Raw genomic sequence first — 17805 nt, forward strand, 5'->3', positions numbered from 1 at the left:
TCACAGAAGAGATGAATGGACTGAGCGTGTGAAATTTGCCATGTGTCTGCTGACCGTTGCGCTATCACCACTTGCAATACAAATAGCACCTCTCAATGGCCTTATTTCTTCAACCCTGTTCAGCCTTACACATCAAGCATGACTTTAGGAAATAAAAAAGGCTGCATTTACATACATGGGCATGCGTCTCACAGCCTTTAACATGTTTCAGTTGTGTGCAATTATTACAGTAAAAAATAGGCACACTCAAATTCCTCATTATAGGAGAGTTCTCAATGCTTAGAGCTTGCCCATTTTTCCTTTTATTAGGCTCACAATCGTCACATTCCAAAACAGAGGAGAGGAAGACAAAAGGAGAGACTGTGTGCACATGTGTACGTACGCAGGACACACACAGCCCTTCAGCCTGCTCTAGATCCTTAGGTTCTGGTTTCAGTTGCAAGACTATAGGAAATGCAGAAAGAAACAGAAACTGCATATTTACTTCCTATGTAGAGATACGTTCTTATCTGCAAGGTATCAAGGCAATCCATTTCAGACTTGTTTTTGAAATTATAGTGCAATATTCATCATAGAAAACAAAGTATTTTTTGTGAACAACATTATCCAAGTATTTAAATCCATAAATAGTAGCAAAAATATTATCGTGACAGCTGAAACATAGCTTTCATATAAAAGATTTTCAGAGCCTCTACCATTCTCTACAAGGAGAAGAGCCAGTAACTAAGTGGTTATCTATAAAAAAAAATCCCCACTGAGCTACAATATAACCCATCATATATTCTAAATCACAGCTTCTTGCTAAAATTTAACAGCAACTAAATTAGGAAAAGACTCCTCACATGGCATTCAGGAAATAAACACCTTATGTTTCAGTGGAAGGTTCAATACTGGAAGACCAATTCAAGATTATAATGTCAAATAGCATAATACTGTAAAGGATTCTCTCTCACACCACACTCTATAGAAATATACATAAAGCAGTTTTTAAAAGTCAGATTTCTGTTAATGCCAATATAGAAGTCCACAAATTTAACCAGTAGCACAATTGCTTATTTTCTGCAAATAGCCTGAGTAACAAATTATTCAACTTTTAAATTGTTATCAAAAACACATAATATACAGCAATATAAACAGAAGTCATTTTCCAATGATCAAGAACTGAGTTTATTTACAATACACCAAAATCATTGCACTTACTCCAGCTGCATTCATATTCACAACCCAGCATTGAAAAACATATACATTTCAAGTTCACTAGCCCAACTCAAAATCCTGTTTTATGGCTAGAGAAGTGGTAAATGTATCTCAGACAAAACAGGTATAGTTCACTTGAACTGTGGTCTGGATCCCCAGATCTAGCACCCAGATCTGCATGTGTCAATCAATTGAGAGAAGGGAGGGGGGAGGGGGTAAGACACAAAGTGTTGCAAAAGTACAAAAACGGTAGAAAAATATCCCAAAACAGATCAGGGAGAACTGAGCATGCTCAATTGCTACAAAACACCAGTAGGCTATTGGCAATAGCTGGGAGGTGGTGGTGGGGAAGGGAATGTACTGTGCTGCAAAAAGGGCATGGCTGGCAACAAGAGCCCTCCATGCAGCAACATTTTGTTACAGGTGCTTTTTAAAAAATCTGAAAGTTAATCAAAATGTGGAGGAATCCCTTTAAAGCTATTAATTAGAAGTCCCGGGATTTAAATATTGCTTCCCATGCAAGGAACAGTAATAAAGTGCTTTTATTGAAATATTTGTGTCCAAGGAAGATAGTCTGGATCTCAAAAATAGGTGCCCCATTCTATTTCTTTTTTGTCTAGCATAAGCAAATGCTATGGCTGAGATACACAAACAGGATTATGTACACAGGAAAGAAAGACAACTGTACTGGCAGAGCCAAGGTTCTTTTTAAACTGAACAGTGACCTTTTTGAAGGAAAACAGTAAGCAAAACTAGTTGCATATGTGGGTCCTTCACCACGCCCCCTGCACAGATGCCTCTTCTTTGGATATAGTCCCATATAGAAAACTTTTTTAAAATTTAAAATCCAACAAATGAAGAAAATGACCATTATAACAATTAAGTACATGTGCATTAATTAATAAGCACTTCTGAATGGAATCTGTACCTATGCGCAAACGGCAATGCATTCTGGGTTGGTTCAGCCCTTGGTTCTGAGTTTTGCGACACTTCTGGGGTTGTCCGTTCATCATCCGTCCCATTAATGCTCTCAGGTGTAAGAGGAGATTGGATTTCACCTGCAGACTCCTTAAAGGAAGAAAGTCATGGTTACACATTGAGGTTTTTGTACAGTATAATCCCAACAAAATAAAATGTTGCAGCTATCATACACTTAGGGTTCATCTACACCAAGCAGAATATTTCACTATGAAAGTGCTATGAAAGTGGTATATAAAAGGCAGGAGCCACACTACTGCTTCATAGCGGTATTGAAGTGCACTGACAACTGTTGGGGCCCACTGACACATACCATATACCACTGTCATACCAATTTAATAGTGTTACATCCTGCTTGTTGTAGATGTGTCATGGGCCCCAACAGTTGTCAGTGCACTTCAGTACCCCTATAAAGCAGTAGTGTAGATCCTGCAGTGCACTTCAATACTGCTATAAAGCAGTAGTGTGGCTCCTGCCTTTTATATACCACTTTCATACCACTTTCTTAGTGGAATAACCAGCTTGGTGTAGATGAGCCCTTAGTAGGTACAAGGAAAAAATAGCAACATGTTCCTAATGGGATTTAACACATTTAGGTTAGAAAACCAAATGGCAACTAGAGGTCTGCAACCAATGCAAAACCTCCCCTCTACCAATCTATGCAATCATGGGAGAATAGCTCTCTCCCCCTTAACTTCTCCCTTTCCACTGTCTTGATTTGGGGTGGTAGTGGTGTAGCTCACAAACATAACACAATGTTTTGTTTTTTAAATAGAAATGTTGCTTTTTGGGAACACTCAGCCTGGATTTTGCTTGTGCTTAGCCACATCCAACCAATTAGAATATGTGGATTAGTAAATAACTCATCCCAACTGACTCCAGTAACAACCTGAGAAGGAAGAGACAGCACTATGCATGGGGGTTCTGTCTTCACTTGCAGCATCTTGGCCTGGCTTACTGTGTGTGAGTAATCTCAAGCTATTTGCTCTGTAAATGCTTTGGCTGTTCACCTGCTCTCTCCTTGTGGTACATAGCAAAAATGGTTCTATAGGAGATGCATGGATGGGTGATCTTATTTCCACAAGTTGGCCCATTAGACCCTTCTAGGTTTTGTAAAATGCCCAGAGAGCTTCGGCTATGGGGCGGTATAAAAATGTAATAAATGAAATGCTTCTATAAGGAGATAGCTCATGTCTCATGAGATCAAATATAAAACTATCTCTGTTTCAGGCTTTACTAATAATCAGTGTGCCTTGGGATATATGTATGCAAGTTTCATCTTTCTAGCTAATGTTTTGGGTAAACTTCATGCCACCACCCCAAGGGAAAGATGTACAAATGTCTAATGTTCAGGTTTCTCTAGTTAACAGGGTGTCAGGGATTCTGCATGTTCCAAATTCCGTATTTCTGGGTAGTATGGAAGTACCTCAAGTAACTTGAGACACATTATGGGAACACTTCTATGCATTTTAGGCAGAAAATAGTTCTATAATTCCCAGCATGGCTGGCTGGGGAATGCTGGAGTTGTAGGACTTTTTCCTGACTAAACATGCATAAGATTCCATCCTGATGCTCTTTTGGAGATAGAGGCCAGATCTACACTACTGCTTTAAAGCACTTTACAACAGTTTTGACAACAGTATATGGAGTGTGTCCTGGGGCCCAACAGTTGTCAAAACTGTTATAAAGCACTTTAAAGCAGTAGTGTAGATCCTGCCAGAGATATACAAGAGTCCCATTTTCATCAACTATCCAAAAGGCTGAAGGCCTCATCGCTCTTGAACCCTTCAAGTATATTACCAAAGCAGGCTTTTGCCCTGACTAACATTCTGATATATGGTTAATATAACTCAGCCTTTATGAATAATTTGGACCAGGAGTCATTTTATATGATTTGAATTTTGTATTATATTTATTTTTATTGCATATGTTTATGTCTATACATATTTATAGTTCTCTTGTCTCCCCCCACTTAATTTTATGTTATTTATGTAATTATTTTGTATGTGTGAGTTTGGTTATATTCAGAAATGGAAAAGTTAAATAAAAATTATGAATACTAAAATGCCTCTCACCTAAAAAAGAGTCCCATTTTCAGACTTTTCTAGTAATTAAGACTACGTACACAGTGCAGTTACGTTCTGTGTTGTGTGGAAATATCTCAACAACTTTGACACATCCGTGTGTCATACAAATGAGAAAATCCCAAACGTTTTATATAAAAGATTGCACAATGCAGTTATGAAAGAGTAGTTTACATTTGTTGCTTTTTAAGATGTTCATCAAGCTATTATAATAGGCATAGATTTAATCCATTCTTCCTGTGCTAAGTTTATTTATTTATTAAATTTATATATCGCCTCATAGCTGATGCTCTCTGGGCGGTTTAGAAAAGTTAAAAACCGTGAACATTAAAAAGTATACAAAATTTAAAACCATCAAAAATATAAAAACAACAGTATCCATTTACTGTTATGCGGTTTTCTACATCAGCTTAAACACCGAACAAGTGTACTGGAATGCAGTACTATGAGTATAAAGAAGCCACAGTTAGACCCATATATATTTGCATAATGCACGCAGTATGTTTAATTGACTTAAACTCTTTATCTGTCAGGTTTTCACAGGGGGGCTCCCAGGACCATGGAAAACTGGGAATGCATTCCGTTAACCATTTTGTGGTTAAGCAGCATGGTTTAGCGTGTCGTCTGAACCAGGCCACTGTCTTTAGCACCTCCTGGCTTTCCCTTGCCTGCTTAGCAGCTATATGTCTAAGCACCTAGGAGTCAGTTTTTCTTATTCTGTTTTAAATCTAAGATTTTCATATTACATTTTACTACGTCATTTTATTTTATGGCTTTAAGTTTTGTTTTATGAATCGCCCAGAGAGCTTTGACTATTAGGTGGTATGAAAATGCCATAAATAAATAAATAAATTATGTAAGCCCCCATTCTTCCTTGCAACCTCACCCCCCGTACCCCTACACCTACCAGGGGATCCCTCTGAGCTGACCTCTAACCTCCGGGGCAAACCTCTGGGGCATGGAAATAATTGTTGGGACAGAAGGAACCCAAATATCTTTCTTTCTCCTCACATACCTGAGCACAGCCAAGGAGCTTGGCCTGCTCTCTTTCTCAGCCTGCTTGCTGACTAGGTTGGTGAGCCCCTCTATTACCCCCACCTAAAAGCCACACTATCCCTTCCCCAAGACTTCACTTACCACCTCAGCTAACCATTGCCCTAGAATCCCTGCAAACTCCTGCCAACCTTCCCCCTACAGCTCCTGCCTCAGGTCCTTACAGCTTACAGTATCTGAGAGGAAGGGAAGGCTGACTGACTGACTGAATCCTGAACAGAAGCACTCCTGTCAGAAGTGGGGATCCACAACAACCTTTTGTTGTGGGTCTTACTTGTGCAGAATAAACCTTAAATCCACAGATTAGTTAGCTTGGTTTACTCCTATTATCTTTATTGCTCTACAGATTGCTGCTACTTGGGCTGGATACACACTCCCACATCAATCCCAGGGAATGAGCATCCACAGGGCATTCCACAATGTGTATAATGGACACGCCAGGCACAGGACTGAAGCAGTCTGCATGTAACTATGGACTTGAGCTTCCCAACCCCCTAATGTAATGAACGAACCAAGCCCCATTTTTAAAGCAGTTGGTAGCATCTAGAATGCCATCTGAACAGAGACTAGAACAAACACACCTGTGAGGGTGTACTTGTTAATTCCATCTTTTCTTGGGATTTTTCCTTAGCTAGTCGTGCAGCTTCTTTAAATTCCTGAAATTTTTCTGCAAACTGAAGGAAAGGATGACGTAATTAGGCACTGTACATAACATTTTTTTCTTGAGCAAAACATCCTATGGTATGATACCTCAACCAGAGAGAAACAGTTGTACTTGGGTATTCTATTCTCATCTTCAATAGTGGTTTATAAAGAATCTGAAGAAAATAGCAGACACAAATCTTGAAAGACCATGCTGTCTGAAAAATGTGTTGTGGAAGACCTGTTCAGAATTTTGAAGCTAGGCTCAGTCTGAAAAGTGAACCAATTTATACTCACAGTAATATTAGCCATCTACTTTGTAGCCCCCCCCCCCAAAAAAATAATCCTAATCTTGTACACAATCCATTTTAAAAGGCTTTTTACATCAGGGCATCTGAATTCTCAAATTCTTTGGGTTAGATCCAAAGGTTCCCTTTCTCTACTAGAGAAAGTCTCCTTCTCTAGGAGGAAAGAAATCTTTGGCCCTTTCTACACCTAAGGGTTATCGCAGGAAAATGGAGGGATCGTTCCTGCCTGCTCCCAGGATCCCCTGTGTGTCATTTGCTTGCACAGAGATGATCCTAGGCTGATCCCTGGGGGGGGGGGGAGGCAGGTGTAGAAACGGCCTTTGAATCCAACCATTTTGCATATTAAGTTGGGAAAACATTCTGCAATATACAGGGTTTAGTACATACATATCTATTACTCCTGCTTATATTTCTGCTTGCAGTTATTCGCACACATTATTCACAAGGGGATAGAGAGCAGAAGAAGGGTGGATTCCCAAGATCCAGTAGAGAAAGCTGAGAGGGAAGAAGACAGCCTTTTTCCTTTCTTGTTTTATTCTTTGTTTCATATAAACCTCTTACTTATTTGCCTATATGTCTCCATGAGTTGTCCCTGTATGCATTCAGGGACCTGTATTTTTGTAAAGTAACCCTTCTGTAATTTGCCAAAGACCCATCTTTGCATCCCAGTCCAACTCTTGGATTTTATTTGCTTTTCCACTCGTTTAACTACTTCTTCAGTACCTGTGTGGCTGTAGAAGACCATCTGTTGTGGGAATTCAGATAAGAAGGAGGTTTAAACAGTTCCAAATATAATACACTCTTTGAAATTCAGATTTCCAGAGCCAGCTGTATCCAATCTCATAGCTTTCTTTAGAATGGCTGCATGCGCTAACAACTCCAGAGCAGGTGTTCTCTGGACTACACTTCCAATATTCAGACAATATAATCCAATGTAATCTGAATATTTTTCTTGCAAACATCTCTTTTGAAGTACTGGAACAGTATACCTAATCAAAGTCTTTTAAGAATCTTGTTCCCCACTCTACTTCCTAGTGCTGCTTTAGGGTGCAAAATGAAGTTTATATTTTCTCCAGAATAAAATTATATATTCTTCAGTCCTTGCGACAGTTCCCATCCGTAGGTCCCATAGCTGGAGCGAGGGGCTGAGTGATTCCAGTCTACTTCAGTTGGATCAAAATGAACTGTGAATAATACTCTTAAGCAGTTGGCTTTTAGAAACCTACTGTTTCCACACAGAGACCATGCAGTTTTAGATGAGAGGGGCCATAGCTCTCAAGCTGTGCTTTGCATGCAGAAGATCCCAGGTTCAATCCCTGGTATCTCCAGTTAAAAGGATCAAGTAGCAGGTGAAAGGAAAGACCTCTGCTTGAGACTCTGGAGAGTGGCTGCTTAGAAGTGTAAACAATAGTGGGATAGATAAGTCGCCTCCCCTAAAGATTGAAGAATCATAGAATCATAGGGGCCTATAAGGCCATCGAGTCCAACCCTCCTGCTCAATACAGGAATCCACCTTAACGCATACCTGACAGATGGTTGGCCAGCTGCCTCTTGAATGCCTCTAGTGTGGAAGAGCCTACAGCTCCCCTAGGTAACTGGTTCCATTGTCATACTGCTCTGACAGTGAGGAAGTTTTTCCTGATGTCCAGCCGGAATCTGGCTTCCTGTAACTTGAGCCCATTGTTTTGTGTCCTGCACTCTGGGATGATCGAGAAGAGATCCTGGCCCTCCTCCGTGTGTCCTATGCTCCTAGATCTTGGGTTAAACAACAGTACTATTGCAGAATGAGCCATGGGGTTAAACCCTAATTTACTAAGCGCCCATTGCCAAATCTGTCTTGCATCAAAGACAGCTCTCATCTCTATTACAGTGGCCAATGTACAATTCAAGTATTGTTTTCAGCTAGAGGCAAGAATACGTAATGTGAGACCTGGCAGATATTCATCAGACTGTTGAGGTGTCGTTTTTAGCAGAAAAAGGCCTTACATTCGAGATCCTATATATGTTTAGAAGTGCCTGTGAACCCACTGAACAAGATTATATGGAGCGCTGGTGGATGGAATTGTCAGTGCCCTGGTAACAGGTAGCTCACTCTTGACTCTTCTTCCAGCCTCCAGTTTTGATCTTTACTTCTTGTTCAGCCATGATCAAAGATCGGATGAAAAGGAGCCAACAGAAGCAGAATCCAGACAAGATTGAAGAAATTACAGTCTTCAGGCCCAATATCCTTCCTACTCAATACAAGGAAACCAGTCAGTTCCTATCAAACTTCCTATCAAATCCAGCCCAACACACATAGGCCACAGCTAGACCTAAGGTTTATCCTGGGATCATCCAGGGTTCGCCCCTGCCTGAGCACTGGATCCCCTGTGTGTCACCTAGATGAACAGGTTTGACCCCCGGACGATCCAGGGATAACTATGGCCATAGTCACCTTCTCCAACTTGTTCTGTCATGTTATCCAAGACTGGATAAGAGCACCCTGAAGTCAAAACAGCAAATGCACAGAAAAAAGCATAGCCAGTGGTTGCTCCATAACTCTGGAAAATAGTTGAAGTCCAAACCTAAATAAGTTTCAGAAGCCTTTAGGGACTCTAGAGTTTGGCTTGCCTTGGTTTTGGTAGACAGGGTTCAGCTGGCACATGGTGGATGCTTTAAGACATTTTAATTATATTTTAGGTTGGTTTAAAAACTACTCCAGGCCTTGGAACAGAATTAACACTAAGTTGTTGGTTTTAAGTGAAAAAGAACAGAATGGAAAGTTAATACTTGTGTTGCGTCATTCTTCCCAAACCAACAAGTTAATTTGCTTTCGGTGATATGAATTGGAGAAATACAGGGGCATCCTCAATGTTTGCTTGGGGAGTCTTTGCCCTGCAGGCAGCATTTTCCCTAGCGAGCTCTGGACCGTTTTGAGATATTACCTTGCACATTTTGTGAGTCTACAGTATTCCTTGGCAACTCCAAACAATCAAACAGTTGTATAGTGTTACTTACTTTTGAGAGATGATGTTCAGAGGAAAATCCCAAGCCATAAACTGTATTTGCTCTGCTATCTGCCCACTGACCAAACTTCTGTGATGTTTTTGTGAATGTCATGTTGGGAGTGATAGTGCTATTTATTATTGCCTGTACAAAAAGAAGGTATGAAATGAACTAAGTAAAACATAGTCATAAAGCTGCCCTGAGAATGTCGATTGGCCATTGTAGGGTGGGGGTGTACGTTTTAGGAAATAAATACAGTGTTCTCTTTAACAGTTAAAGAACTCCTAAATACCCAAGCATACATTTTTAACCGTGGTAAAATGCACAGAGAACATAAGAACATAAGAAGAGCCATGCTGGATCAGACTGAGGGTCCATCTAGTCCAGCGCTCTGTTCACACAGTGGCCAACCAGCTGTCGACCAGGGAACCACAAGCAGGACATGGTGCAACAGCACCCACCCACCCCATGTTCCCCAGCAATTGGTGCACATAGGCTTACTGCCTCAGATACTGGAATAATATGTTCCACTAGCAAACTGCAATAGTATCTGCTAACTACTAAAATCCACTACTAGGCAATGGAAATTGTATGACAGGAAGCTGTGAACAAGAGATATTTGATGTTACATAAACATGATCCCTGTTCAATCATTATCATTCATTAGAATGTCACCACATGAAGAGCAAGAGAGGGGGACTGTGCCTCACTCCCTCTGCTATCCATGCATTGGGGGAAGGTCTAAATCTCCCTGGAATTTAAACCCCTGTGTGATCAGAGTAGGAATCTACGCACATACAGCAGGCTTCTCTATTACAGATATTCCCCCAACAGGTGGACAGCAGGGGGATAAGGCCAGCAGGGGATGCAACAGCAGTGGTGGGGCAGCAGGTACAGCTCAGCTCTGTCTTATTCTCTACGCAATTGTGATCACATGGAGAACTGAATGGGGCTATAGCAGGTGTGGGCAGAAGGTAGATCTCCAGACATTTTGGACTTCAACTCCCAGTAGTCCCTGCCAGCATGGCTCACAGTCAGGAACACCGGGAGTTGAAGTCCAAAATATCTGGAAATCTACCTTCCGCCCATCCCTGGGCTATAGAGTCTAAGAGAATAGAATTCTGATGATACATGAACATATGATTGCTTACTATGTGAAATAGGATGCTAGACTAGACAGCCCTTTGGTCTGATCTGGGAGGCTCTTCTTAGGTTTCTAAATTTCTTTCCTCTATTTCTGATTTATTTATTGCATTTCTATACCGCCCAATAGCAAAAGCTCTCTGGGCGGTTCACAAAAATTAAGACCATTCAAAGTATAAAACAACAGCATAAAACAATATAAAACCATTATATAGAATACAATATAAAAGCACAACCAGAATAAAATCAGCAGCAGCACAGAAATACAAATTTAAAATACAAATTTCAAACAGCAAAGTTAAAATTAATTTATAGACTTAAAATACTGGGAGACTAAAAAGGTCTTCACCTGGCATCTAAAAGAATATAGTGTAGGTGCCAGGCGAACCTCCTTAGGGAGCTCATTCCACAGCCGGGGTGCCACAGCAGAGAAGGCCCTCCTCCTGGTAGCCCCCTGCCTCGCTTCCTTTGGCAGGGGCTCACAGAGAAGGACCCCTGAGGATGACCTTAGGGTCTGGGCAGGTACATATGGGAGCAGGCATTCCTCCAGATAGCCTGGCCCCAAGCCATTTACTAACACCCTGAATAGATGTACTAACAGAGATTTAAAGTAAATTTTATTTTATTATGTTCCCCCACTAGAATGCTCCAAATATAGCATCATTCTAAGGAATTCTGGATTAAAAACAAAGAATGAAAACTTGACAGCCATCCCTGCAGCAGCAATAAAAATAAAAATAAAAACAGCCACCATTGTCACTAATGGTAAGCCCCCTTGAATATTTTGAATTCTTCCCCACACACACACACACACACACACACACACAATCAATCCTCAATTTTGACCCTTCTTCTAACTTAGAGCTGAAAGTCCCCACTTGAGAAGTGCTGGCTCAGCCCTAGTTTGTAAATTCAGAGTACATGCTAAAAAATATTAAAATAATATTGAAAATAAACTTCTGTGTTATTCCTAAAACTGTAAATGCAATATTTGCATTGAGATTAAAGAACTTGGGTGGGAGGGTGCTGTTGCACCACGTCCTGCTTGTGGGTTCCCTGGCCGACAGCTGGTTGGCCACTGTGTGAGCAGAGGGTTGGACCACATGGACCCTTGGTCTGATCCAACAGGGCTCTTCATAACTGTACCTAACCCTTTACCTGACTGCTTAGTTTCAAGCTACAAAATGGATGTGCTAATGGTGCAATTGGGTGGCTAAAAGTGCTAGCTGGAAGAGAACACTACATGCTGCCCTAGTTTCCAGAAAGACCTAGTCGTTAATAAAAAGCTTTGATGGTAGTACAACCCAGACTGGGACTCTGTTTTGTTTCAAGCCATTATGTAATTCTTTCACAAGACATTTTATCCCAGGTCCCTGCTGGTACATTACTGTACAGTATAACTTTCCACAGTGTAGCTTTGGTCACATGCTACACCAAACCGTGTTTTGCAATTTTTAAAGTTATAGCTCAGTTCACAACCACGATCAAATCATAGTTTGGTGTTTCATTAGGAGTGCACCAGTTGTAACCCTTTGTAGACAAAGATCACCTAACCACAGTTCTGATAATATTCCAATTGGACTGCTGTAATGTCTTTGAAAATTATTTGGAAGCTTTAGATCAGGAGTGCACAACTTACAGCTACAAACTCCATCGCTCCCACCCACTTTCCCCTGGAAAGAAACTAACAAAAAGAGGACCTCTGAAAGTCAGCTTTTTTCAGTGGTAAGGAAGGAAATAATCCCATTGTTATCTCTGATCAGAAACTGGAGATAAGAGCAGTTTAAAGACATTTAAACTTTAAATATCCAGCTGAGTATTTAAAATTTAAATATTTTTAAATTTGGGGATTGAGCTGTGCTTTGCATGCCTGAAAGCTATTGCATTGGGTCTTACTTCTGAGTAGACATGTATAGAACTGAGCTATGCTTTGTATGCTTGGTGGGGAAAGTATCCAAATTGGTAAGAATTACATTTGTTGGGGGTGGGTGGGTTGCGCACCTGTGGTTTTTAACATCTACCTCTGTTAGTTAGAATTCCTGTGTTTTAAATTTTGACCGTGTTTTAATTGTGAAGTCCTCTTTAGGGTAGAAGACTGAGATACAATAAAACAACAAACTGATTAATGACATCAATGTGCCTTGGGATTAAGAGCTCCCTTTCCCTTCCCATGCCCCAACTCTCTCCATGATTTCTTGTTTTGCAGTGAATTATAGCTTGCTGTTAGCTTCCCAATGTAAATGTATGGTTGCCGCTTGAACTCCAAACTCAAACTGGAAACTATGATCAACCTATGGTTTCCAAATCTAGTTCAGGAAGTAAGCATAAAACCATAATTTGAAGATCTGGACATAATGGCAAGCACTGATTTAACCCAAAAGAGTGAATCAGAGCACCCAAGGGGAGAGGGGAGTGTACAAGGCTGACCCTTGCTCAAGTAATCCCAAAATGGCAACAGTCAAAAGGAACTCCACTACTGTAATACCATAACTGTGCTTTAAAAAGTTGCTTGTTTACACCCCTAATGGTAAGCCTATGTAAACCGCCCAGAGAGCCTCGGCTATGGGGGGGGTATACAAATATAATAAATATTAATAATATAAGACCCCTAATCCTTTTGAGGGTTTTTGCATCCACTTAATAACATCCCAAAATCTCCCTCCCATAGGAAACTGACCTCTGGAAAGGCATTATATCTGATCAGTAGTTTATTAACAGTGAAATCCTATACCTAAATACTCAGAAGCAAGTCCCATTAAGTTCAATGGGACTTACTCTTAGGTAAATGGCTACAGAAGTGTAGCCTAAAGCTATTATCCTGGTCTTAGGGAACTGAACAGGTGATCAGAAATACTGTGCTTCACACCAGCGGTTGTCAAGCCCTTATAGGAGCCATAACATTGAAGCAATATGTGCAATGGTGGAGAAAGGCAGGGAATTGTAAGAGTAGATTTGTTTCCTTTACCTTTGTACCCTGAGAGGACATTACTAAATGGGGCTTTGAAATGTGCTGTATCAATGGGGAAAAATCCAGCAAGTTATACAATAAGAACCAAACTTCATATTACACAGAAAATCTGCAATCGGATCTCCCAATACTTTGCTTTCCCTATAAATTGAATTCTGTTTCACAGAAGCTCCCGGAAGCTGCTTTCCAGTGGAGAGGGCCCAAACACCAGCATATTTTAGTGTAAAGCTCTTACTACAAGTAACTATGCCTTAAGAGAGGTGTACAAAACTACAACCTTTCAGAATGGGGGAGGGGGGGAATGCACAAATACCAGGGCAGGATCTACACTACTGCTTATAACAGTAGCGACAACTGTTGGGGCCCAGGACACATTCCATGTACAGTTTTCAAAACATTTGGTGTAGATCTGGCCCAGGAAACCACCCAATGAACTGCAGTTGGGGGAGGGACATGGCCTTCTGTTAAAGTCCAGAGGGCCAGATTTGGGGCCCAAGCCTGAGGTTATGCAGCTCTGCATTAAACCAACTACAGTGAAACTCCAAAGCTCTGATACTCCAAAGCTCCGGTTAATCCCATGGTGGGGAATTATCACATTTCCCCCTCTGTGGGGCTAACAGAAACTTTGGATAGTGGTGCACAACCTAAAATCAGAAAAGGGTTAAATAGCCCCTTACCCAGCGCCATCAGATTTGGTGCTCTCCTTTTGTTGCTTTAAAATGAAGAGGCACTGGGAGATCCATACGCAGGTCTCCTGCATAACATGGAGTTTGTGAGTGCTCTTGCATGCAACTGTTTAAATGAAATTGAGGTGCAGTCTCTGCACATCACCAGGTTTGGGGTACGAGGTGCCACTAATACCCTTATTCAGTATTTCCTAAGGCTATAATCCAAGAGTAAGATATGTAAAATGATTCATGTTTAATTATTGCAGAAGTCTAACTGAACAAAGGCTATTTAATTAGCTTCTGCCATAAATTATAGCCCGTGTTTTTCAGGTACTTGGCAGAATGCAATTTGCATAACTACCAACCTATTTTATTCAAGTAAACCACAGTTTAGAAATAAGAGAAGGCTAATTTTAAAGGAATAATTGGTTCTGAATTTAGTTCAGGGCAATGGGAAGTTTGACGCCTATAGCCAGATCAGTTCCTAAACTCAAAGGTCAACTTCCCTGGGATTAGAAATTGAGACTTGCCACGGGAGGCTGAAATCTACCACTCAGCAAAACTGGAGAAAGAAATACATGTTCAAAGCTTGGTAACGCTAAAATTGCAGCTCATTCCAAGGAATAGGTTTTCAAAAGGGGAGAAAGGGAGCTGAAGCCCCTGGAATCCTAATTAAAATGCCGAGGTCAGATCTTCATATATTTTGGGCAGTGGCAGTAGCTGTATTTTGTCCAAATGAGGAGTGGCTACCATTTAATTGTTGAAAAACGACTGAAAGAATACTTCAGCTTTCTGCATTTAAGTCATCCAGTTGGTGGTGCTAGATAATTGTATAAACCAATTCTCACATGAAACCCTGCATGTTTTTTCTGATGTCTGCAAGAGCCCACTACAGCATGAATGAAATTGGATGGTACTATCAATATCCTCAGAAGACTGCTTTGTGCCTTTACCAACAGTCTTCAATGAAGAAATTGTTTGATCTTTCAGTGCTTGAATTAAATCATACAGTATCAGTATCTGCTTTGCATATCGGCATCAATTAGCCCTTTCCATGAATTAGTGGACTGATATACTGCAAGAATACAAGCTACCCATAACAATGAGAGGCAGGCAGCTCAATTTTCTAAGCAGCAGATCAAGAAAATAACACATTTTAAGAAGCCCCTGCCCTACAGAGGCTTCTTTATTGTAGGCAAATTAGCTAAATATGCATTTTAAAAACAATCTGCCAGGCAAACAGCGCAGATGCTTTAACATCCCCCTCAACTTCCTGCTCTGGGTATTGAGGGGATACCACCATTTTGATCTCTTGTTAACCCTTGCTTAGTTCCTTCTGTGTTGTTTCTCCCACAGTCAAAATATAGACTGTAAACTCCTTGAGGCAGAGGCCTCCAGTTTCGCTTATGTTACACCGAATACTTGACTGACACACACACACAAATATCATTTGCAAGCTGCAGTTTGTCCTTAAGGTTCTTCACTCTGGTTAGAAAACAAGAATTTTGGAGAATATGAACTAAACACGTCAATGAACCAGCTTTCATAAGCAGCTAGATACAATTTATTTTTTGGATCAAAAGTTAGGATTTTAAAGAAAATTCAGAAAGAAAGACAATGTGCTAGTGGAGTAATGATATTATTTTACCTTATAACTTGCTATCCAGCGCTCAGGAAGATTACACGTTTACAAATGCAACAGCTTGTCCAAAGACATTCTCATATTCAAGAGACCCTCTCTACTTCCAACTCAACAGGTATTTTTCACATACCTATTGCCTAATTCCAAACCTCTTTACTCTCCATCCAATCCTAGAACTCCCTTTTCTTCATAGTCAAACTGGGGGGAAAATCCCAAATTTATTAAAGCTGCATTTCTTTTATAAGACTTTGAAATGAGTATTTTAAATGGTCAAACTGTTAATTTCTAGGTGGTTGTTAACGCTTGAAGACTTCACATCTATTTATTTTTACAGGGTTTTAATATTTTTTACAAAGGAATGGACTGTGGAGTGCACAGGTTATCAAATGCAATCAGTAGAACATTCTTCAATAACACAATGTTATGTCAACTAGAAATACTTTGACTTTTTAAGAACATGGAAAATGTGTTATTTATCTATAAAGCGTTACAGAAAAATATGGCCACTTTTTAAAAAAAAAACAGAAAATGTTTTCCTCTGTTAAATTTTTATTAAATGTTAAATTATGACCAACACACACACACACCTACACACACACACTTCAAGTAGCACATACTTTAGCCTCTTGCCTACTTCATAGTGAATTCACAGACATAAGTCAAAATGAATCCAATAATCCCTAAACAGCTGCCAACACACATCAAAAGTAAATTTTAATAAAGTATTAACTTGTATGCAAAGTATCAAGGACTGTTGCCTCATTTTGAATCACATTTTCAACTGAACATTTCGAGTTGGGATAAAAGAAAACAAATTAAAATTAAGACACTGATGCTTACATTTCAATGTCTTTCTAGTAATGCACCTGCGCTGAGACAAACAGCTTACCTTTGAGCCATCCAAGCTGATTATCCTATAGACATTTCTTGTGCTGTCGTAAAAGTAGGACACGGTAACAGCATGCTTGCTGGTGGGAACCCAGTTCTTCTTCGTGTTAGGGTCAATCTGGAAGACATGAGCTCGGGTGCTGTAGATGGGTTGTTCCCTGAAGGGCAGAAAGTAAAAGTGATGGATTTGATTTGGACGCAATATGGTCGTGCACAAGTCATTTGGATATTCCATCCATTGGCCCCTATAGACCTCACTTTGCATGAGTAATTATTTCCCCCCCCCCCTTTCCAGGCTTGTGTGTATGGAGTGGGATATAACTGCGAAGCACATGAGAAGTACTCACGGGAGAGGAAAGTACAAGTCCTTTAAAACAAATCGAGTGGCCAGCTGTACAGTCAGATAAAAGAGACATATCTAAATATAGAGGCACTACTCATCCACCATCTTCCCCTCCCCCATGCTCCATCTGCCAACCTCTTTAACAGTGGCTGTCAATAATACAAGTGTAATTTCCTTCCATTGAGGGATATCTAGTTATATGACTTCTAACATCCTTTTTCTTGAACTCTTAATAGCTGCCCTAGATTGTTCAGTATATCACAGCTTATGATCAGAAACTGAACAATCTTGTTTATTTCTTCTTCTTCTATCAAATACTTCAGATAGTAGATCATGAGTACTGCCTCCTTTAGCCATATCTCACAATCTAGTTTTATGGCTGTTGAGGCATACATGAAATATCAGCTTACATCTACCAAGAAAAAAATGTAAGGAATACAAACTGTCCAATAACATTTTTGTGGTCAGAAATCTAATGCCCTGTATGAAAGCTATGTAATTTTTTGCCTCAAGTTCGTCTCACCTCAAGATATGGCCTTCAGGTTGAATTTGAGCACCCACCTGTAGATTCAGTTATCAAGGGCTTATTTTTCTCTTTCAGCTGCCTGCTTCTTCTTCCTGATAAACACTTTTAGCACTTTTATTAATACTCTTTCTAGAGACCATAACCTTTAATCTGCTTTTGTCGCCAGCTGAAGACCTTTTTATTCTCTCAATATTTTAACACTTAATTTTAACTTAAATTTAAATCTGACTGTTTTAACTCTGTATTTTAATCTTATATCAATTTTGCTGTGTGGTTTTATTCTGGTTGTGCTTTTTACACTGTATTTTGTAATTGTGCTTTTAACCTGTTGGTTATTTTATTGTGGTTTTAATTTTTGTGAACCGCCCGGAGAGCTTCAG

At 40.1% G+C, this 17805-nt stretch overlaps 1 protein-coding gene across 2 annotated transcripts in view; it reads right to left on the minus strand.

The window, feature by feature from the left end:
- The window catches only part of HOMER1 (homer scaffold protein 1), a 94366-nt gene that overhangs the window by 43117 nt on the left and 33444 nt on the right, over positions 1 to 17805 (minus strand). Inside the window, exons 2-5 of one of the 2 annotated variants that reach the window (XM_063127980.1) lie at positions 16558 to 16714; positions 9260 to 9391; positions 5894 to 5986; positions 2126 to 2265 (exon numbers count right to left, since the gene is read on the minus strand). In XM_063127980.1, the coding sequence (XP_062984050.1) occupies positions 2126 to 2265; positions 5894 to 5986; positions 9260 to 9391; positions 16558 to 16714 (522 nt within the window). Of the gene's footprint in view, positions 1 to 2125; positions 2266 to 5893; positions 5987 to 9259; positions 9392 to 16557; positions 16865 to 17805 lie in introns of those variants that run through there. The other variant, XM_063127979.1, reaches the window with a different exon arrangement.

The sequence above is a fragment of the Elgaria multicarinata genome, chromosome 6, assembly GCF_023053635.1.
Source record: "Elgaria multicarinata webbii isolate HBS135686 ecotype San Diego chromosome 6, rElgMul1.1.pri, whole genome shotgun sequence".
Classification (NCBI taxonomy): Eukaryota; Metazoa; Chordata; class Lepidosauria; order Squamata; family Anguidae; genus Elgaria; species Elgaria multicarinata.